This window comes from Pristis pectinata, chromosome 15 (genome assembly GCF_009764475.1).
Source record: "Pristis pectinata isolate sPriPec2 chromosome 15, sPriPec2.1.pri, whole genome shotgun sequence".
In the NCBI taxonomy this organism is placed as follows: Eukaryota; Metazoa; Chordata; class Chondrichthyes; order Rhinopristiformes; family Pristidae; genus Pristis; species Pristis pectinata.
The window spans coordinates 45,335,161-45,358,503 of NC_067419.1; the positions used below are offsets into that span (position 1 = coordinate 45,335,161).

Consider the following 23,343-nt stretch of genomic DNA (forward strand, 5'->3'; position numbering starts at 1 on the left):
AGGACACAAGGGGTCTGCTTCTGTGCTGTACGACTCTTAAACTAAAGGTCAGACATCTGCAGAAGTGCTCAAACCTTCTTTGATTTTCCCATGTCTTGTAGTTCAGAGATTTTATTCTCTCTCCTCTCCCAACCACATTACAGACAAGTGTTGGGTTTTATAATCACACCCCTCTTCCAACTTTACCGCACCCAGACTAATGAACAACGCCCAAGCTTTAGACCAGAGAGCATTAACAACAATACATCCAACTGCCTGAGAATATTAACTCAAAACAAGCATTATTGCAAGACTTGTTGGAAATAAGCCTTGCAGGAGGAAGGAGTTGACAAGGGCACTGGAAAATATGGGAACCGTGTGTTGATTGGAACAGTAATAGGTTTGAGAGAGAGAGAGAGAGAGAGAGAGAGAGAGAGAGAGAGAGAGAGAGAGGGGGGGGGGGGGGGGAGGAGAGAGAGAGAGAGAGAGTCATTTATTTTAGATGGGGAGTAAGTGGTGGCTTTGCTAGCAACACTCTCGTCCTGTAAATGAATTTTTTTTAAAAAAGTAGGCTCTTCCGTCGGATCAAGCACCTCCACACATCTTCCTGCATTTGCTCCACTTTCCTTGGCACCTTTGCCGATGATCACCGGCTCTCTAACAGATCTAATTATCCAAATTCATATTCCAGCCATAGTGGGATTCGAACTTGTGTCTGACCAGGAGGTCTGGAAGGAGCAGGAGGTGTCGAATTCCACCCACATTCACTGAACCAAAATTATATACAAGTGGTGGTGATAAAAGGAAATCCCATCCAATCGGAGCAGAGGTATCCTTTACGATGATGATAAAATAACCCTCAGCTCTTCCTATGTGATATCTTTTTGTGAGGAGAGGGGAGACATCTCTGTATGAACACCCAGCACAATGATAAATGTCACAGTATTCTGCAGTCAAATAATACATTCACATTCCTAACCCACACCGTTACGGTGGTGGACATCAAATGCAAAGACAAAATTATCTCAGGAAAATAGGTAACACTACACATACTTCTAAAAGCTCCTGAGAGGTGTGGCTCATTGTACATTCCCTGCCCTTGGGAGTTCTCAACCTTCCACACTCAAGGACCGTTTTAAGTTACTCTTTTTGGTACCTAGAGGGGAAGATGGCTCCAATTTGCCACTGGAAATATTTCCAGCAATCTTTAATATATTAAAATGTAAATCATAGCGTTATGATAAAAGCTCTCCCAATAAACTGCGAAAAGAAAATGATGCTTAAAAATCCTTAGTGATGCCTTGCTTGTTTCACATCCACTCAACCAGTGACCACATGCACTTAATGGTTCAGTGCGGAATCAGCAGATTGGTGAATGGCAGAGCAGACTGAGGAACAGTTGGGAATTTTAATTCCCAACACCAGTGGAGATACAGGCAACAGCAGTTAATGTTCCACCGGCAATGAAACTCCACGATAGAGAGATGTCGGTGTATTTGGTGAATTTACTTGGAGAGACTGTTCTCAATTTCCAACTTGCGTTGGGCGGGTGATGCAGTCTTGATCTGCACTCCTTCCAACTGCTTGCCTTGAGCCATGGGAACAGGTGTGTGGAAGAACTTCTCCGTGTACGCCTGCTGGATATCCTTGGGAGCCACTGCAACCGAAGACTGAAAAAAAGAGCAACAGTGTGCACAAGTGTGTTCCCGAACACCTCCCGCGCAATACTGAGAAACAGGAGGCCATCCAACCTGCTCTGCCATCCATACAGCACGGAAACAGGCCCTTCGGCCCAACCGAGATGCCCATCTGAGTGAGTCTCATTTGCCCACGTCCCCCTAAATCTTTCCCATCCATATACCTGCCTCAACCACTTCCTCCGGCAGCTCTTTCCATATACAGACCATGCTCTGCATGGAAAAGTTGCCTCTCAGGTTCCTACTAAGTCCCTCCCCTCATAGGTTCTTGATTGGTGAGGGGGTTAAGAGTTACAGGGAGAAGGTGGGAGAATGGGGTTGGGGGAAAGAAAACAGCCATGATTGAATGGTGGAGCAGACTTGATGGGCTGAATGGCCTAATTCTGCTCCTATATCTTAAGGTTGTCTTAAACCAATGATTCCCCAACCCCAGGAAAAAGACTGTGTGCATTCATGATTTTGTACACCTCTATAAGATCACCCCTCATTCTCCTACTCTCCAAAGAACGAAGCCCCAACCTGTTCAACTTCTCCATAACCCAGTCCCTCGAGTCCTGGCAAGAGCCTCATTAATCTTGCAGAACGCAGAACAATACGTCCCAGGAAAAGGCCCTTCAACCCATGATTTTGGGACAAAATAATTAAGCTAATGATGCCTAATTAAACTAATTCCTTCCTTGTTAATTAAACTAACCAACTCTTGCAAAAAGACTGAGTGCATTCACCCTATCTATGCCCCTCATGATTTTATACACCTCTGTAAGATCACCTCTCATTCTCCTATGCTCCAGTGAAAAAAGTCCCAACCTGATCAACCTCTCTCCATAACTCAGTCCCTCAAGTCCCAGCAAAATCCTCATAAATCTTTTCTGCACTCTTTCCAGCTTAATGGCATCTTTCCTATGGCAGGGTGAACAAAATTGAACACAATACTCCAACTGTGGCCTCACCAACGTCTTGTACAAATGCAACATAAGGTCCCAACCTTCAGTGAGATCATGTGTGATCCTGTGCCTCTGGTGAGGTCTTGAACGCACTGTCTAAAAAGGTTGTTAGAAGCAGAAACACTCAGCACATTAATATTGAACGTGGAGGTGTACTTAAAGAGCCACGACCTACAGGGCTAAGGACTCAGTGCTGGAAGGTGGGTTTAGGCTGGGTTGCCCTTTCTTTGACTGCCACAGATATGGTGGGCTGATACAAGCCTCTCTCTATCCAAAATGTTGCTCTAATTTTGTGGGATCCCTTTTAATTGTAATCCTCAGCTCTTTCAGAATTGAAAATTCAGCTACTCAATCACTTCACAATCGTCTGTTTTGACAGTCAGGTGACAGGAAGATTGGTGGTGTAGTTGAGAGTGAGGAGAGCCATCTTCAGTAAAGAACAGCATTGAGTTGGTAAGATGGGGTGAGAAATAGCAGATGGAATTTAATCCTGAAAACGTGAGGTATTGCACGTTAGGTCTGACAAGGTGAAGAGCAGAATGAGGCCATTCAGCCCATCAAGTCTGCTTCACCATTCGATCATGACTGATTTTTTTTAAAACCCCATTCTCCCCGTAACCCTTAACCCCCTTAGCAATCAAGAACCTATCAATCTCTGCTTTAAATGCACCTAATGACTTGGCCTCCACAGCCCTCTGTGGCAACAAATTCCACAGATTCACCGCCCTCTGGCTGAGGAAATTCCTTCTCGTTTCAGTTTTAAAGGGACATCCCTTTATTTTGAGGTTGTTCCCTTAGACCGTAGACCCCCACTACTAATGGAAACATTCTCTCCACATCCACTCTATCCGGTCCTTTCAGTATCCGGTAGGTTTCAATGAGATCCCCCCTCGTCCTTCTGAGCTCCACCGAGTACAGGCCCAGAGACATCAAATGCTCTTCGTAGGTTAAGCCTTTCATTACTTGGAATCATATAGAGCGACTGGTAGGGCCCGAGGAAGTACTGAGGGACCTTGGTGCACAGGCACACAGATCTTTGAAGGCAGCAGCACAGGTAGATGTTGGTTCAGAAGGCACACAAGATACTTGTCTTCATTAGCTGGGGCACAGAATACAGAGCAGGGAAGTTAGTATTCCAAGTGAAATCACAACCTGTGTGCAGTTCTGGTCCCTCCATTGTACAGGAGCGGGTCCAGAGGAGATTCATCAGGGTGTTGCCTGGGATGGAGCATTTCAGTCAAGAGAGACTGGGAGCAGAGATCTGACTGTATATAAAAGTACAAGGGGGATAAATGGGGCAGATAGTGAGGCAGGTTCAAAGGAAATCAGTGCTGAGGTCACAACTGTTTCATAACCCATATCAATGATTTGATTGAGAGGATCAAGTGTAATATATCCAAGTTTGCTATTAATACAAAGCTGGGTGTCAGTTGTGAGGACGTTATCAGGCTTCAGGGGGATACAGACAGACTACGTGAATGGGCAAGGACAGAACTCCATAGTTTAGGAATCTGGCAAATGAAGGCATTGTAACCAATGATGGAGAATTAAAACGGAGGGAGTGCAAACATTGGATGATTTGCTGGAGTGTATTTAAAACAGATATTCAATACTCGTATTTGCATAGCCATGAATTCACAACTTTATATGTAGAGTGACCTGTGAATGGATTTGTGTTTCGAGTAGTCACAGGTAAAGCAGAAATTACATTAAATGTTGCTGACGTACACGGAGACTGCAAGGCAAGGGAGTGGTTTTCACAGCGTCTTTGAGGAAGCAAGAATTAGGGAATAGACATGATTTGGTGTCAATCCAGCACCATCATAAGCTTAACCTTGTCAATGAAACAGTGTAGCTGACTTTTACTGGACAGAAAACTTAGAGGAGTGATCCTAGGGGGTGCAGCAGGTGAGACGATGAAGGGTCTCGGCCTGAAACGTCTGCTGTTCATTTCCCTCCACAGATGCTGTCTGACCTGCTGAGTTCCTCCAGCATTTTGCATGCTGCTTGTGACAGGGTAGAACGTCGAGATGTTTCCACTAGTGAGAGAGCCTCAAACGAGGGGACATGGTTACCAGGTCAGGGAGCAGTCATTTAAAACTGATGGCAGCAACTTCTTGCAGAGGACAGTCCATCATGGGCACAGCCCTCCCCACCACTGACAGCATCTACAGGAGGTGCTGCCTCAAGAAGGCGTCATCCATCATCAAGGATCCCCACCATCCGGGCCATGCCACCTTGAGACACAGGAACTTCTGCAGATGCTGGAATCTGGAGCAATACACATAAAATGCTGGAGGAACTCAGCAGGTCAAGTTGTCGTTTCGGACCAAGACCCTTCATCAGAACCGATTTTCATGCCCTCTTCTCGCTGCTACCATCGGGCAGGAGGTACAGAAGCCTGAAGTCTCACACCACCAGGTTCAGGAACAGCTACTTTCCTACAACCATCAGGTTCTTGAACCGAGCTGCACAACCCTAAACCCACCTCAGCAACGGAACTCTACGCACCACCTCTTGCACTACTGTGGACTTGTCTCTGATTGTGCAAAAGTGGACATTAGTGCAAAAATAAAAGTCTTTTTCTTCACTGTCTTATATACTTTATGTATAATGTGTGTTGTCTGTACCTAGGTGCCTGTGATGCTGCTGCAAGCAGATTTTTCATTGTACCTGTACCTCACCGTACTCGGAGGCACACGACAACGAAATCGACTCGAGACTGATCCCCTAATCAACATCTCCCGCCCTCCCCGCTCACCAACCCCGCGTACCTGCTGCGGCAGTTTGAGGACCGTGACGGGCTGGAGCGTTGGGGGGTCTGCCTTGGTGGGAGGGCTTTCCCCAGAAGACGGAGCGAGCATGGCAGAGTAGACCTGGCGTTCCGGCGAGGGGCATCCAGCGGCAGGGCTGCCCGGCGGTGAGATGGGAACGCCGCCCATCAGGAGCTGGGCGGCCGGAAGGAGTCCGAGGCTGGGCAGGCCAAGGTGCAGGGAGCCCCCTGCGGACGTTGTGGTGGGAAGCGTCTGGCAGAAGACTGGCACCATCACCTGGTAGGGAAGGCTGGTCGGGGCCAGGTGCCCGAGGGGGATGGCAAATCCACCCTGCCCAGGAGCAGCGGAGAGAAGCAGGTTCACGTCACTCCGCCCTGGAGGTACAAAGTGGGTGAGAGAAAAGAATACAGCTTCAGCAACACACAGAACAGTACAGCACAGGGATAGGCCCTTCGGCCCACCATGTCTGTGCTGAACACGATGCTGAATTAAACAATCTCTTCTGCCTGCACACGATCCATATCCCTCAACATAGCATGCCCACAACTTCCTAACCTGTACGTCTTTGGAATGTGGGAGGAAACCGGAGCACCCGGAGGAAACCGACGCAGACACGGGGAGAACGTACAAACTCCTTACAGACAGTGGCCGGAATTGAACCTGTGTCGCTGGCGCTGTAATAGCGTTACACTAACCACTACACTACCGTGCCTGCCCTACACAAAGCACAGGGAACACCACCCCCTGGAAGTTGCCCTCCAAGCCACACACCATTCTGACTTGGAAATATAATCGCTGTTCCTTCTCCATCACTGGGTCAAAACCCTGGAACTCCCTCCCTAACAGCATTGTGGGTGTACCCACACCTCAGGGACTGCAGCGGTTCAAGGTGGCAGCTCACCACCACCTTCTTAAGGGCAACTAGGGATGGACAATTAAATGCTGGCTCAGTCTGTAAAGCCCACACCCCTTGACTAGAAAACCTACAGGATATCCCAGCACTTAATAGCCGATGAAGTATTTTAGAAGTGCACTCCCTGTGGTAATACAGGAAACACAGCAGCCCATTTGTGCACAGCAAGTTCCACAAACACAAAGTAATAACGAGCAGATGATCAAGATCTTGAGCTGAAACATTGACCATCTGCCTCCACGGATGCTGCCCGACCCACTGAGGGATTTTATTTTTTGGGTCTCCTGTTTATTGTTACTGATGTTTATTTAGGGATAAACATCTCAGGCAGCGACAAGGAGGCGTACAGGAGTGAGGTGGATCGGCTGGGTGAGCAGTGTCGCAACAACAACCTCGCACTCAACGTCAGCAAGACCAAGGAACTGATTGTGGACTTCAGGAAGGGGAAGTCAGGAGAACACACACCAGTCCTCATTGAGGGGTCAGCGGTGGAAAGGGTGAGCAGCTTCAAGTTCCTGGGCATCAACATCTCAGAGGATCTGTCCTGGGCCCAACACATTGATGCAATCATGAAGAAGGCACGCCAGTGGCTCTACTTCGCTAGGAGTTTGAGGAGATTCGGTACGTCACCAAAGACTCTTGCAAATTTCTACAGATGTATGGTGGAGAGCATTCTGACTGGTTGCATCACTGAGGCTGCAGAGGGTTGTAGACTCAGCCAGCTCCATCACGGGCACAACCCTCCCCACCGTAGAGGACATCTTCAAGAGGCTGTGCCTCAAGAAGGTAGCACCTTCAGAAGGCAGCGTTCATCATTAAGGACCCTCACCACCCGGGACATGCCCTCTTCTTGTTACTACCATTGGGGAGGAGGTACAGGAGCCTGAAGACCCACATTCAACAGTTTAGGAATAGCTCCTTCCCCTCCGCCATCAGATTTCTGAATGGTCCATGAACACTACCTCATTATTTCTCTTTTACACTATTTTTGTAACTTATAGTAATTTTACGACTTGCACTGTACTGCTGACACAAAACAAATTTCATGACATATCTCAGTGATGATAAACCTGATTCTGAAATATTGGTCCTTCCCTTTGAAGTAATGCCACTGGGTCTTTCACACCGAGGGGGACAGACGGGACCTTGGTTAACGTCTCTTCTAGAAGACTGGATCTGATCGTCCACTGCTCCCATACCTTGCACATTAACAAGCTCCCACACCACTATTCACGGTGTCTTTCAATATCAGAGGGCAGAGGATCATTAAGCAACATGTGATGAGGCAGCAATGCAGCAGGTAATCCAGCAACCTCAGGGAGACTCCAGACAGGTCAGGGTCAAACCATGACCGTGTGGGTTGGTGGTTAATTGACCCAAGTTTAAGCAGTTGGCTCATGGGCATGGGAGAGAGAATAGGCTAAAAGGGAATAAATGAGGGCATGGGACTCTGGCTCCCTCAGAATGGGTATACACTCAATGGGCTGAATGGTCTCTACGTCATTGGGAAGTAAATAAAGCACAGGATTTACTGCCTTGGGCACAGGACTGAGCGGAGTTGGTACTGCATTTCCTCTGCTGCTGGGTCACAACACAGGGGTTGCAATCCAGAGGTCACCCACTCGAAGCTCAGCGGCAAGCTATTCAATCGAGTTCTGATGCGGCAGACTTGGTCACAGGAGTGACCTAGTAACTCGGGCACCAGTCACACCAGCAAACTGTCTCCCAGTCAACTCAAATGGAATTTAACCGCTTCGGCTAATTGTGTAAAGGAGCACAACCGACACCTATCATCCTTCAGCATCCGACAGCGTTCTATGTTCTATCCGTGTACCAGAGAGGAAACTTCCGGACTGTTCCAGAAACCTAGCGGGTTCGGCAATACCTTGCAGAGGAAAAGAACCTGCCAAGTCATAGAGCAAAGGTCATACAGCACAGTAACAGGCCTTTTGGCCCAAATCGTCCATGCTGACCAAGATACCCATCTAAGCTAGTCCCATGTCCCTCTAAACCTTTCCTGTCCAAATGTCTTTAAAACATTGGAATTGTACCCGCCTCTGGCAGCTCCTTCCACATACCCACCACCCTCTGTGGAAAAACTTGCCCCTCAGGTCCCCTTTAAATCTTTCCCCTCTCACCTTGAACCTCTGCCCTCTAGCCTTGGACTCACCCCTCCCACCCCCCCTCCCCCAGGGGAAAACGTGCCAACGTAGAAAGTTTCATCACTCACCAGAGGCAGCAGGCAGGCAGTAGCATCGGCTGTTTTCGGCTAATCCACTGGTGGTCACAAACGAGGGAGGCCCGGGACTGTGGGACGACAGAGGCTGAGGGAGATACGGGAGTATCAGCATTCCAGCCCAGTGGCACAAACGGTCTCCCTCCCTCAGCCCAAAACTTCGTGACAATTCCCACAGTTAGTGATCAGCACACACAGGCTCTTCAGTCAACTCTTGATCTCTCAATCTACCTCGTCATGGCCCTTGCACTTTATTTTTCTGCCTGTGCTGTACTCTCTCTATAGATGCAACACTACATTCTGTTTCCTTTTTACTACCTCCATATACGTATGTGTGGTACGATCTGTCTGGATGGTACTGCTTTTCACTGAATTGCATCAGATGTGACAATACCAATACCACGTGCACACTGACCATTAAGCACCAAGGTTGGACAAACTTGGGTTGTTCTCCCTAGAGTGTTAGAGGCTGAGGGGAGACCTGACAGAGGCTTTTAATATCACGAGAGGCTTTTAATATCACGAGAGGCTTTTAATAGGGTAGACAGTCAGAATCTTTTCCCCAGGGTAGACATCTCAAACACCAGAGGATATGCTTTTAAGGTTGAGGGGGCAATTTTTTTTTAAACACAGTGGTAGGTGCCTGGAATGGGTAGGAGTGGAAGCAGGTAGGTTGGTGGAGTTTAGATAGACACATGAATACAGAGGGGATATAGATGATACACAGGAGGAGGAGATTTAGTATAACTTGGCATTATGATCGGCACAACATTGTGGGCCGAACGGCCTGTCCAGTGTTCAACTGTTCTGTGCCTTATATTCACCCATTGTTACACTGATCCCATTTTATTCTCCCCACATTCCTATCAAATCTCCCCAGGTTCTACTGCTCTCCTACACACTAGGGACAATTTACAGCGGCCGATTAACCCGCCGACCTGCACGTCTTTAGGAATGTGGGAGGAAACCCACGCGGTCACAGGGAGAACGTGCAAACTCCACACAGACAGCACCCGAGGTTAGGATCGAACCCGGGACTCTGGAACTGCGAGGCGGCGGCTCTACCCGCTGCATGACCCGTTCTGAAAACCAGGTGGTTTCCAGTAACAGCAGCACAGTGGGAAATAGGAACAGGACGATGAATAATCCAGGAGATGAGTTTACAATCCTCCCCTTCCCCAGGGAATTTAGATTCAATTAATTAAAACAAACATGCTGGATTTAAAAAGCTGGTGCCAGAAATGGTAAAAAGGGAAGGATCTGTTGCCCTTCCCCAGTCTGGCCTGTGGGTGACTCCAGACCCTGAACTGCCCTCTGAAGTGGCCCGGTGAGTTACTCAGTCTGAGGGTGTTCGGGGACGTACAATAAATGCCAGCAACACCCACGTTTGCTGAATGGGGAAAAGAAATGCTGATTCAGCAGGGGGGTGGGTGAAGATCAGGAACACTTGCCAGTTTGTAGTAATTTCTCAGCCCCTTCCAAGACTTTTCAGAGACCATAAGACATGGGAGCAGAATTAGGCCATTCAGCCCATCGAGTCTGTTCCACCATTCGATCATGGCTGATTTATTTTTCCCTCTCAACCCCATTCTCACACCTTCTCCCCGTAACCTTTGACACCCTCACTAATCAATAACCTATCAACCTCCGCCTTAAATGTACCCAATGACTTGGCCTCCACAGCAGTCTGTGGCAATGAATTCCACAGATTCACCACCCTCTGGCTAAAGAAATTCTTCCTCATCTCTGTTCTAAAGGGATGCCCTTCTATTTTGAGGCTGTGCCCTCTGGTCCTGGACTCCCCCCCACCACTGGAAACATCCTCTCCACATTCACTCTATTCAGGCCTTTCAATATTCGGTAGGTTTCAGTGAGATCCCCCTCATCCCTCTAAACTCCAGTGAGTACAGGCCCAGAGCCAAATGCTCCTTGTACGTTACTCAATCTGATTCACAACCAACTGTTTTTGTACAGATCCTCCCCAGGTTACGAACGCCCGACTTGTGTACAGCCCGTACGTACGAGCGGGCATTCGGGAGACCGGCGGGATGGATTTGCCAGCTGCTACATTGTCTTCTGCCATGTGGGAACTCTGTCCGTGGCCACAATTCCAACTTGCAAACTGTCCGGGCTACAAACAGTTCACAGGAACAGAATCTCCCCGTGACCTGGGTGGGAGGGGGTGCGGGGAGGTGGGATCTGCTGTAACAAAGGAAATGGCATCCAATTTACAGGGAGCGAGATCTATAAAAAGCAACACCATGGCAAACAGTTTGTGTGTTAGTTGAGGGAAAATAATTGGCCAGAAAAATGAGGGTATTACTTTGGAATCATGCTTTGGTTTAACCTTCCTTCAGAAGGAAGGAACATTCATCAGCACAGAGCTTCTTAGCCAATCAGCTTGGACTCCTCGGACTGTCACTCCATTGGGTGTCAGCTTGGACTTGAGCACTCCAGTTAGACATTGGGACAAGGAACTATTTCTACAAGAGGGATGGGAATGAAGGAAGATTTGAAATGCAGCAAGTCCTCGTTTTTCTCATCTATTCCGCCGGTTATACAACCCAGTTTCATTCCAAAATTTAGTTGAGATTGCTTCCCCTTATTCTTCAGGTTAAAATGCTTCAATTCACACTTTCCTGCATTAAACCCTCTCTGAATTTGAACCACGCCCTCTAGTTTTAGATCCCCCCCCATCCCAGGAAAAAGACAGTGGCCATTAGTTTTCCCTTCCCCGCCCACCCCACCCAACTAGACTCCAACCCCAAGCCATACCAGGTCCCTGTTTGAGGTTTCCCAAACCCACCGCCTGATTTCCCTCGTTCACTCGAGGTGTTGCCGAGGACAGTTCTGTGGGGCCGTTCTCCAGCGTCGCGGAGTGGTTCTGCATCTCCTCCGTCTGCGTCCCAGTCGAGAGAGAAATTACCCCCAGGTCCACATCATCACCGCGAGTTGGGGACTGAGCAGAGGTCCCAGTAACCACGTTCGAGCACTCGGTGATATTTCCCAGAGCTTTGCGCTGGGATGACATTTCCTTTACGAGATAAATACAGAACTGGGTTACACATCCAAAAAAAAACCAGTACCGTTGAGTTTCAGCAAATTTTTTATTGAACTAAATTTTGTGTTCTTGGTGTGGCCTTGCAATAAGTTTGCATTGATATAGCACCAGATGTCACAAGACTCACTGGGTGGGCAGCTTAGTGGTGTAACTGGTAGAGACCCTACCTCACAGCTCCAGAGACCCAGGTTCAATCCTGGCCTCCGGTACGGTCTGTGTGGAGTTCATCCCCACGTTCTCCTTGTGACTGCGAGGGTTTACCCCAGGTGTTCCAACTTCCTCCTGCATCCAAGAACATCTTAAGATATCTTTATTAGTCACATGTACATCGAAACACACAGTGAAATATATATTTTGTGTTCTGGGGGCAACCCACAAGTGTCGCCACTCTTCTGGCGCCAACATAGCATGCCCACAGCTTCCTAACCCGTACGTCTTTGGAATGTGAGAGGAAAACCATGCAGACATAGGGAGAACGTACAAACTCCTTACTGACAGAGGCCGGAATTGAACCTGGGTCGCTGGCACTGTAATAGCGTTACACTAACTGCTACACTACCGTGCCTGCCCTAAAAACATGGTTAGATGCCATTAAGTAGATGGCAATGCCTTAATCATTTGTGTGCTGCAAGACCACCTAAGGCCCCTTCCATCCGTATCAAGGGGAGTGCTAACTTTCTCTCCTTTCATACAACATCTGGTTGATAGTTTGGTTATTGTAAGTTACTCCTAGAGTGGATAGGTGTTGGGTGATCAGGGGGTGTTTCATAGAATGTAGAACAGTACAACACAGGAACAGGCCCTTCGGCCCACAATATCTGTGCTGAGCAGGATGCAGAATTAAACTAAATCTCTTCTACCTGCACACGATCCATATCCCTCTATTCCCTGCATATTCATGTGGCTAAGAGTCTCTTAAACACCACTAGTGTATCTGCTTCCACCACCAGCAGCTCATTCCAGGCACCCACCACTCTGTGTAAAAAAAAACTTGCCCCACACATCTCCTTTAAACTTTCCACCACCATGTCCTCTAGTACTTGACATTTCTACCCTGGAAAAAGATTGTGTCTGCCTTATCTATGCCTCTGATAATTTTATAAACTTCTATCAGGTCTCCCCTCAGCCTCTGACTCTCCAGAGAAAATATCCCAAGGTTGTCCAACCTCTCCTTAGAGCTCATACCCTCTGATGCTGGCAGCATCCTGGTAAACCTGTTCTGTACCCTTTCCAAATCCTTCACATCCTTCCTGTAAATATTTCCTTGTTTACATTTCCATTCCACATACAAGGCGGCTATTTTGGTCCATCCAATCTATCCCGGCTCACAGAGCAGCTCCAATCCGCACTAATTTTCCTTTTAACCTCCCCCCCCCCCCCCCCCCCCCCCCCCAATATTCCCATCAACTCTCTACCCCTTACCCACACAAAGGGCAATGTACAGTAGCCACTTAACATACCAACCCGCACATCTTTCGGATGTGGGAGGAAACCGGAGCACCCGGAGAAAGCCCACGCAGTCACAGGGAGAACGTGCAAACTCCACACAGACAGTGCCCGAGGTCAGGATTGAACCTGAGTCGCTGGCGCCATGAGACAGCGGCTCTACCCATTGCGCCACTGTGTCACTCTTAATTTGATAGGCATGTGAGAGGGAACTAGTTACACAGAAATAAATGAGGGAATAGGACTCATGGGATTGCTCCAAGAGCTGGTATAGACTGGATTGGCTGAAGGGACACCTACGTCATAAGAAAATGAGAAAGATGCAAATTAACTTCAAATCAAAGTTGTTACAGCACAAGAGGCTGATCGGTCTGCCAGTAACCTTGTCAGGAATGTAAGCAACCCCGTTACACCCCGACTCTTTCCCCACCGCCCTACAACGTAATGTTCCTCCAGCATCCATCCAAGGCCTGACTGCCTCTTCCGTTGGAACTCTCTCCTCCCCACTCATCCCATCTGGCAGGAGGCCATTCCGCCCTCTATCTGCTCCACCATTCACCATGGCCAAACTTCTGCCTCAGCACCGCTCTCCCTCATTAACCCCTTATTCTCCAAATCTTCTGTGGAGAACGCGCCTTATCTCCTTCACAGTGGAGCCATGGGATCTTTCTTCTCCACAAGAGGGTGAGGGTGGAACCTCAGTTTAATATTGTGTCTGAAAGATGGAGTAAGTGTGGCCAACGCAGATTATTTTTACGCGGTGGTTAGCTGGTAAAAGCATGGGATTTAAGGAGACTTGAGTACCCTTGTGAACAAAGCACACACAGATAAAGCAATCAAAGTCCATTTTATTGAACAGCAAGACAGGAACAGATTTCTAATCATTTCTTGTGTGGTGTTGGCCAACAAGTAATTTTCCGTTCTTTGCATAGTTGGAGCTTCTCTATTAGTCGGGGTCCCCCCACTGGGTGCCAATTTCCTGTTCCCGATGATCTGTTTCCCCCAGGTCCATGGCCTCATGTTCCCTGACTCACTCAAGGAAAATGGAGTCAAAGCCAGGGAAAAAGAAATATGGCACATTGCTGTTGTACTTTTCCCAGCCTCAGGGGCACCTGAGGAATTTCACAGCCAGTAACACACTGTTGTAAGTAATGTCACTTAAAGCCTTTTGGGTATGGTAACGAAGTTACTGGAGACACAAGTTCAAATCCCACTGAGGCAGCTGGGTAATTTAAATTAACAAGTTTTGGAATTTGAGACAAAAAATGTAGAAATAGTACCCACAAAAGTACTGGACTGTTCTTAAAACCAACAAGTTCACTAATTTCATTCATGGCAGGGAATCTTCCAGCACTGAATTGGATTTATGTAACTCCATACTCAACATGGTTGACTCTTAACTGGCCTCCAAAATGACCACTTGACCTGGGGGAAATTTGAGATGATCAAATCTCATGAAGATATAAATAAGGAAAGTAAAAATCACAATTACCATGTGGGAAACTCAACAGCCATTTTGTTTTAACCCTGTAAAGCAGGCAAGGTAGTGTAGTGTTACCGCAACACTTTACAGCGTCAGAGACCCGGGTTCAATTCCGGCCGCTGTCTGTAAGGAGTTCGTACGTTCTCCCCATGTCTGCGTGGGTTTCCTCCAGTTTCCTCCCACATTCCAAAGACGTACCAGTTAGGAAGTTGTGGGCATGCTATGTTGGCACTGGAAGCGCGGCGACACTTGTAGGCTGCCCCCAGCACACTCTACGCAAAAGATGCATTTCACTGTGTGTTTCAATGTACATGTGACTAATAAAGATGTCTTGTAATATGACTGAGGCTTGGCCGAGGTAGAAACACTGACTAGGATGTGATGGAGAACTAACAACTTCTTCAAAGTGTAGTGGTGAGACAAATCTCCCCTTGAGGGGCAGGGTGGGATCTCTGTTTAACGCAACATCCGAAAGGTGGTGACTAGTGATGCCACATTCTGTCCCCCCTGCACTTGGGAGTCTGTAGAAGATCTCACTGAGACATGCAAGATCCTAAGGGTGCTGGACAAGGTACACACAGATGTTTTCATCAGTGGTACATCTTGAACAAGGGGACCAAGTTGAAACTCCACTTTAGAGAGGCGTTGAGCAGGCTTGGACTTTATTCCTTGGAGCGTGAGAATGAGAGGTGATCTTATGGAGGTGTATAAAATCATGAGGGGCTTAGATAGGGTGAATGCACTCAGTCCTTTTAACCCAGGGTTGGGAAATCAAGAACTAGAGGGCAAAGGTTTGGAGAGAGGGGAAAGATTTAAGAAGGATCAGAGGGGCAACTTCTTTTACACAAATGGTGGTATCTATGTGGAATGAGCTACCAGAGGAAGTGGTTGAGGCAGGTACAATATCAACTTTTAAAACGCACGGACAGGTACATGGATAGGAAAGGTTTGGAAAGTTATGGGCCAAATGCTAGCAAAAGGGACCATCTTGGATGGGGCATCTTGGTCAGTATGGACCAGTTGGGCTGAAGGGCCTGTTTCTGTGCTGTATGACTCTATGACCCTATAAAAGGGCTGCTCATTTAAAACGGAGGTATGTCGAAATTTCTTCTGGTAGAAAGAATTCTCTTGCCCTAGAGAGTTGTAGAGGTTAGATCATTAGGGCATTCAATGTAGAGATAGATAAATTTTTGAAAGATCAGGGAACTTTAAATCAGAAGGTCTGGATGAAATGCATTGTGTGCTTTAGTGCATTCCAATGGAACACAGCAAAAAAAAGAGATCCGTAAATCAAAGATATGTGACCCAAAAAATCCACGGCATTATAGGGAAAATGTGTAAATTGAACAGTTGCAAATCGAGGATTTTTGTACAGGATCAGTAACTTCCCATCTCAGGTACTTACCTTATCCGCAGATAGCACTGAAGGAACGCTCCCACCCGAGTCACACTCAGGACGACAAAGAGTTTTCCGTCGCTTTGTGCTTGGTTTGCCGTCCTCTGCTTGTCCATAAGGGACTGGGTGTTGTTCCACTGGACTGCGCTTACGGGAGTTTCCAGCCTTCTGCTCTCCGGATCTGAGCGGCGATGCTTCTTCTCGCTCAGACGGCCGGGACTCAGTGACGGGGTCCATGTTGCCGTACATCACGAGGACGGGTGTCGAGGGCAGACTCTGCAGCAGCACGAAGGGCTGATTCCTGTGGAAACCGGAGTAGCCTTCGTCCGAGCCCGGGGCAGCAGCCGGGGGCAAGACAGTACCCTTCCCGCCGTTGGGAAGGCAGAACGTCCACGGTTGGTCGGTCTGGGCTGGGGGCTTCGTGAGGGAGGCAACAGCAGTGGCCATGGTGGTAACTGCCGAGGGAGCAGCCTCTGGTCTGCTAACACCATCACCTGGGCGAGATTCCAAGTCCCTGGGAAGTCAGGGGAGGGATAAAGGAGAGCGCCTTCAGTAGGAGCAACTCAGAACATCAGCCACCTTCCCACCCGGAGAGAACCAGCCAAATTAACCACTGCTACTTCAGCCCAGGTCCAAAAGCCTCATGACCCCTTCTCCTTCCCAATTTGTCCTTGCAGTTGGAAATCCAGAGGAAACGAAACAAAGTGTTTCACCCAACACTCATCTGAACACCTTTGCATCTAAACCCAACTTGCACAGGACGTTGAGTTCCGTAGTCTGGCCATGCCTCCAGTTGACTGGACCCAAGGTTTCCCTTCCTCAACCTCCCCCTCCTCCTCTAAACAGCAGTTAAACCAGAACTCTTCGAACCAGCTCCTTATCACCAGCCTTAACATCTCCTCCCACAGATGGGTATCAATTTCTTTTCTAATTATCCATTTTGGGATTTAGATCGCAGAACATTACAGCACAGTGCAGGCCCTTCGGCCCACAATGTTGTGCCGACATTTTATCCTGCTCTACGATCTATCTAACCCTTCCCTCCCACATAGCCCCCCATTTCTCTCTCATTCATGTGTCCAAGAGTCTCTTAAATGTCCCCAATGTATTTTTGTTTTACTATGACAAAAATCTAATCTTTGTTAAAAATAGTAATTAAATACTATGTTATTTCTTGTATGTCCAAGAAAAGAGGCACTTACATTTCAGTTTCAATAAGCCAATACAAATTAGTCAAAGCTACAGCATGGAAACAGGCCCTTTGGCCCATCATTCCATGCCAACCCATTTACTCTAGTCCTACACTAATCCCATTTTATTCTTCCCACATCCCCATCAACTCCCTCCAGATTCTACCCCTTTCCTACACACCAGGGGCAAACTACAGCAGCCAATTAACCCACTGACCCGCACATCTTTGGGATGTGGGAGGAAACTGGAGCACCCGGGGGAAGCCCCCCCCACAAGTCACAGGGAGAACGTGCAAACTCCACATACAGACAGGACCGGAGGTCAGGATCGAACCCGGGTCTCTGACGATGTGAAGCGGCGGGTCTACCTGCTGCGCCACTTTGCTGCCCATCCAAAATCAGTTGGATTCCAAGTTGTAACCTGCCCCACTGGATACAGAGATCAGAGAGGGAAGGACAAACACCACAAGGAAAACTTACTTAATGTCTTCCTCAAACTGGAGCCTGCAAGCTGCAGCGAGCTGTGCCATTTTACCAGATGACTCTTCTGCATCCAAACTTCTTGCTGCTGGAGAAATACATCGCATGAACTTAAAGGTAAACTCTCAGCCAACAGTGACAAACATTTAGGATGGGGAACTAGAAAAAAAATACTTTGCTTCCACGGGGAATTCTACAGTCTAACCATCCCATGTGCATCTAAACAATGTCTGAATAGATTTCAAAAAACCGGATGCTGCAAATCCAAACCAAAATCAGAAAATGCTGGAGACACTCAGGTATCAACTGTAGAAAAAGAAATAGTCAATAGTTCAGTTCGAACTACTTTCAGCATTTTCTGGTTTTACTTTGGAAAGGGGTTATTGTTTATGAAAATTATTAAAGAGACACAGAGCACTGAAGAATGGGACTAGACCAGCTGATTCCTTCAAACAAGATCCTTTTCTGTCCCAGTAGCCCCTATAATTGCTGTGTACAAGTGTCTCTGAACAGCCGACTCTTGCTCGAGCACTGCCTAGGAGCACAAGGAAATAACAGTAGTCCACTTGACCCCTCGAGCCTGCCCTACCGTTCATGGGCAATCTATGCTGGTTTCATCTCCTCTTCTGTGCTAGATCCCCATAGCCCTCAATACCACAATCTTTCGAGTATTTACCTCTAAGTACCCCGTGATCTGGCCTCCGCAGCTACCAGGTTTGCCACCCCCAGTGAGAAGTTCCCATTCACCTCAGTCTTAAATGATCACCCCCATTATTTTGTAACCATGTCCCCTTGTTCAAGAGTCTCGCTCTTGTGGAAACATCTCAATATCTGTCCCGTTAAGCTCCCCCAGGATTTTACATGTTTCAATCAGATCACCCCTCATTCTTCTAAACTCCAAGGAATATAGATCTAATTTCTTTTGCTGCTTGTGGTAGGACCATCTTCTGATCCCAGGAATTATCCTAATGAATCTCTATTGGGGACAGCTTCCAATATCAGTATATCCTAAAGGGGAACCAAGATCGTGCAGTGCTCCAGGTCTGCCTTCTGCTGTGTGGTATCTCCTGAACGTGGCAAGTTCAGAGGTCGAGAGACTTGATAACAGCAGGAATTTTTGACAAGATATCAAATAACCTCAAGCATCACCACAGGCAAGTTTGAAGCCCATTTACTAGGGAAAGCTGAAACAGGTTGCTTCCCACTTCTCTCCTCTTCCATCGGGTAGAAGATACAGGAGCCTGAGGGCACGTACCACCGGACTTAAGGACAGCTTCTACCCCACTATGATAAGACTATTGAACAGTTCCCTTGTACAAGGAGATGGATTCTGACCTCACGATCTAGCATGTTGTGACCTTGCACCTTATTGCACTGCACTTTCTCTGTAGCTGTGACACTTTACTCTGTACTGTTATTGTTTTTACCTGTACTACCTCAATGCACTCTGTACTAACTCAATGTAACTGCACTGTGCAATGAATTGACCTGTACGATCAGTATGCAAGACAAGTTTTTCACTGTACCTCGGTACAGGTGACAATAATAAACCAATACCAACACCAACAATCCCTGAACAGAAGACGCACCTTTTCCAACTCTTTGAGGGCTGCAGAGTGACGACTGAGGTTTGAACTGTTTGGCTGGGACACAGTTTAGAGAACTGATTGAACCTTGGCAGACCAGTCTCCCCTCTCTGTTCACTGCAACTGGGGTGGTCACCTCTGTGGCACCAGTCGATGTGGATAAGGCAGCAGAGTGACTCGCCGAACCTGTGCAGCGAATCAAAAGAGTGCTTCACTCCAACAGCCGCTCACAAAGCAGCCACTGAATTAATACACAAAACCCCAACCTATCCGGGACACGCCCCTCTTCTCTTGACTACCATCAGGGAGGTGGTACAGGAGCCTGAAGACCCACACTCAGCAATTCAGCAACAGCTTCTTCCCATCTGCCATCAGACTTCTCAACGGCCCATGAACCCAACCTCATTATTCCTTATTTCTTTGCACTATTTATTTATGTAATTTTGAGTCTTTGCCGCAAAACAACAAATTTCACGTCAGCGATAGTAAATCTGATTCTGACGTAATGCGCAAGGCACTCAGGTTACTGGACTACATTGACCCAGACACAGGAGTTCAAATTCCAGAGGCAGCTGGAGGGTTTAAATTCACATAAATAAATGTATCTGGAATGTTGCAAGCCAGTTTCAGTAACTGGATGATGAAACATCTGGATCGGGGAAGGCATCTGCTATCCTTGACTACTTGGGCCTACATTGGCCACACTCACCAATGTGGTTGACTCTTAACCATCTCCTCAGTTGATTGAGCCAGTGTTAGAGGGTTAACCAGCACAGAAACAGGTCCTTCAGTCGACCAGATCCGTACTAGTCATTGTGCACATTTACACTAATTCCCAATTTTTTTTTTACATTCTCCGCACCCAATCTTCACTATTGTACACCGAGGTCCCCCAATCTTCACTATTGTACACTGAGGTCACCAGGGTGGCCTTGGTAACACCCCTTGGCTGATTTCACACCAAGGAGCCCATGCCACCACTTTAGTGCATCACCCAACAATCTCACCATCAGGAAAGTTCTGGTGGACCGGTCCAACCCATTTGAACGCCGGCTTCCGGCCACGCTCGTTCACGTGGACCTTCTTGATGAGTCCCAAACTGGTCAACACGTTGGCGATGTCGTAGAGCCTGCGGATCTTGGCTGAGGAAGGAGAGGGGAGAGTGAGAGGCTGGGGAGAGTACAATGGGAGGCCCGTCAACAGTCGACCCACCGGTCAGTAGTGTTGCATCTCTGTAACCATCAGATCCAACTCCCCTCGTTACTCCTTGCCTTCCCCAACATTGCCCCCACAACTCCACAGGTTCACCGCTTCAAATCTCCTTCCCCCACTCCGTCCCATTCCACCCAGTCCTCTCCCTCACCGTTTGTCCCTGTCCGCTTCTTTCTCCCCGTCCATCCCCCCTCTCCCCCCCCACGTCCGTCCCCCTCACCACCCCCCTGCATTCATCCCCTTCTCTCCACCCCCCGCGTCCATCCCCTTCTCTCCATCCCTATCCCCCCTCATCTACCTCCTTCTCTGCCCCCCCCACTCTAACCTCAGCCCCATCCGTCACCTTCTCTTCCCCCCCACTCCCCGATCCATCCCCTCTCTCCCACCCAGCCCCAAGTCCCTCCTTCACTCTCCCCACCTCCACTCCCCTTCCAGTGAGTGTCCCCCTTTCTCCACACACACTGTTCCACTTCCCCACCACCCACCTCAGCCTGTCCCCCTCTCTCCCCCCCAACCCCCCCAGCATGTCTCTCCTGTACATACAAGTGACCATGTCACTCCCTCCTCTCTCTCTCTCTCATTCTGCATCCATGTGCCCTTCTGCCTCCTCGTGAGGGTCTGGGTGAACAGTTAGTTCAAATCCCCGCCGTGAGAATGAACTGAATACATGCTGATGTTGTGTGTATTAGTCTCCTGGGTGAATTAACCACAAAAGCTCCAGGCTGTAGAAGGACAGCAGGTTCACTAATCTCCCACAGGAAGGAACTTTCACGGTCATCGATTGGTTTAAATAAAGCCTTTGTCTTAAAGAAGTGCTCCCCAGTCACTGACATGCAAAACGACTGGAAATTCTACTGTACAGTAAATCAAAATAAAAACTGCAGCAGATGCTCAGATCCCCACCATCTGGGCCACACCATCTTCTCACAGCTCCCATCAGGCAGGAGGTACAAAAGCCTGAAGTCCCACACCACCAGGTTCAAGAACATCTACTTCACTTCAACCATTCGGTTCTTGAACCAACCTGCACAACCCTAATCACCACCTCAGTATAGCAACACTGCAACCACTTTGCACAACTTTTTTGTTCTAATTGTGTTCATTCTTGTAAAAATTGTGTATAATTTATGTTTAATTTATGTTTTTCTTGTGAATGCTGCTTATCTGATGCTATTGCAAATAAGTTTTTCATTGCACCTGTGCGTACATGTACTTGTGCGTATGACAATAAACTACTTTGAAACACAAGAAAATAGGAGTAGGCCACTCGGCCCTCAAGACTACCCCACCATTCAGTATGATGATTGACCTACACTGGTCTCAACTCCTCTTCTATACCAGAAAACAAACTGCAGGAGGAACTCAGCGGGACAGGCAGCATCTGTGGAGGCAGAGGGATAGTCAACGTTGTGGGTTGAAAGTTTGATTTTTGCTCCAGATTCCAGCTTCCGCAGTGTCTCCACTTCTCCAGAGCCCTGAGTTCCCCGATCTTTCAAAACGAGGAAGTCGACGACCTTCTGTCACAGAGACAAGAGAGCCTCTCTCCACACTGCTGCCACAGAACACTTTGGTATAGGTTACTTTAACCACACAATTTCTGATGGGTCTGCACACTTACTCTTGAATTTGCTGTTGTCCACGGCCTCCGGCTGACCTTCCTCGATGAGAATTTTGGCAGCAGCGTCGAGGGCAATTGTTCTGGGCTCCGCGACGAGAAAAAGCATCACAAATTTCTCACTCATGATGCGAAGGGACTTGTCCTTCCTGCTGTTCATGGACACTGTGGGGGGGGGTGGAGGAGAGAATCACAGCTTGGTAATTGCAACTACGTTGCTCAAGACTGAAAGACACTGCAGAGAGTTGTGAACGCAGCCAACCTCCCCTCCATTGACTCCGTCCACACTTTCCTCTACCTCGGGAAAGCAGCCAACATAATCAAAGACCCCCATCCACCCCGGACACTCTCTCTTCTCCCCCCTCCCGTCAGACAGCAGATACAAAAGCCTGAGAGCACGTACCACCAGGCTCAAAGACGCTTTACAGCGCCAGCGACCGGAGTTCAATTCCGGCTGCTGTCTGTAAGGAGTTTGTACGTTCTCCCCGTGTCTGCGTGGGTTTCCTCCGGGTGCTCCGGTTTCCTCCCACATTCCAAAGACGTACGGGTTAGGAAGTTGTGGGCGTGCTATGTTGGCGCCAGAAGCGTGGCGACACTTGCAGGCTGCCCCCAGAACACTCTGTGCAAAAGATGCATTTCACTGTGTGTTTCGATGTACATGTGACTAACAAAGATGTCTTATCTTATTCTATCTTGCTGTTATCACTCTCTTGAAAGGACCTCTCTTGCACTAAGAACTCATGATCTCCCAAACTACCTCGTCATGGCCCTTGCACCTTATTGTCTACCTGCACTGCACTCTGTAACTGTAGCGTAATATTCTGCATTCTGCTTTTCTTTTTACTACCTCAATGTACTTATGTATGGGATGATCTGTCTGGATGGCAGGCAAACAAATGTTCGTCACTGTATCTTGGTACATGTGACAATAATAAACTGGTTACCAAGAGAAGGAGGGAAGTTGAAGAGAGGGAGGGAAAGGAGATGGTGGGACGAGGAGGGGGCAGCAGGGAGAGGGCTTTGCTTGTTTAAAGTATTTTTACATTCCGGGGTAGAACTCCCTCCACTGCTGGCAAGAGCACTAACTGAACAGCCAGGAGGGGGCACCAGAATCCAGCCCTAAACACAACTGATGCGAAGAGGTTGTGCAGCACTCCCTGCCCCTTTCCTCCCCCACCCCGTCCCACCCTCCAGTTAACACAGTCACAGCCGAACTGGTACCAGGTATCTTTGATACCCATCCCAGATATCTGGGACACAAAACTGTATGATCACCCGTTACCTTCAAGCATTTTTTTTAAAAGAAAAGGACTTGCATTTCAAATCAGACT

At 48.1% G+C, this 23,343-nt stretch overlaps 1 protein-coding gene and 1 non-coding gene across 4 annotated transcripts in view; both read right to left on the minus strand.

Moving 5' to 3' along the window:
• Positions 1-455: 455 nt before the first annotated feature.
• e2f7 (E2F transcription factor 7) overlaps positions 456-23,343 on the minus strand; it is a 39,249-nt gene continuing 16,361 nt past the window's right edge. For 2 of the 3 annotated variants that reach the window (XM_052029907.1, XM_052029905.1), the window contains 9 exons: positions 22,016-22,177; positions 20,193-20,327; positions 19,189-19,371; positions 17,600-17,687; positions 15,939-16,443; positions 11,350-11,577; positions 8,538-8,631; positions 5,395-5,768; positions 456-1,649 (listed from right to left, as the gene is read on the minus strand). In XM_052029907.1, coding sequence (XP_051885867.1) covers positions 1,485-1,649; positions 5,395-5,768; positions 8,538-8,631; positions 11,350-11,577; positions 15,939-16,443; positions 17,600-17,687; positions 19,189-19,371; positions 20,193-20,327; positions 22,016-22,177 — 1,934 coding nt within the window. In that variant the 3' untranslated portion in view covers positions 456-1,484. The remainder of the gene's footprint in view (positions 1,650-5,394; positions 5,769-8,537; positions 8,632-11,349; positions 11,578-15,938; positions 16,444-17,599; positions 17,688-19,188; positions 19,372-20,192; positions 20,328-22,015; positions 22,178-23,343) is intronic. The other variant, XM_052029906.1, reaches the window with a different exon arrangement.
• Positions 12,174-12,301, minus strand: LOC127578659 (U6atac minor spliceosomal RNA). Its single transcript, XR_007957553.1, has one exon. It is a non-coding gene; the product is annotated as a U6atac minor spliceosomal RNA (small nuclear RNA).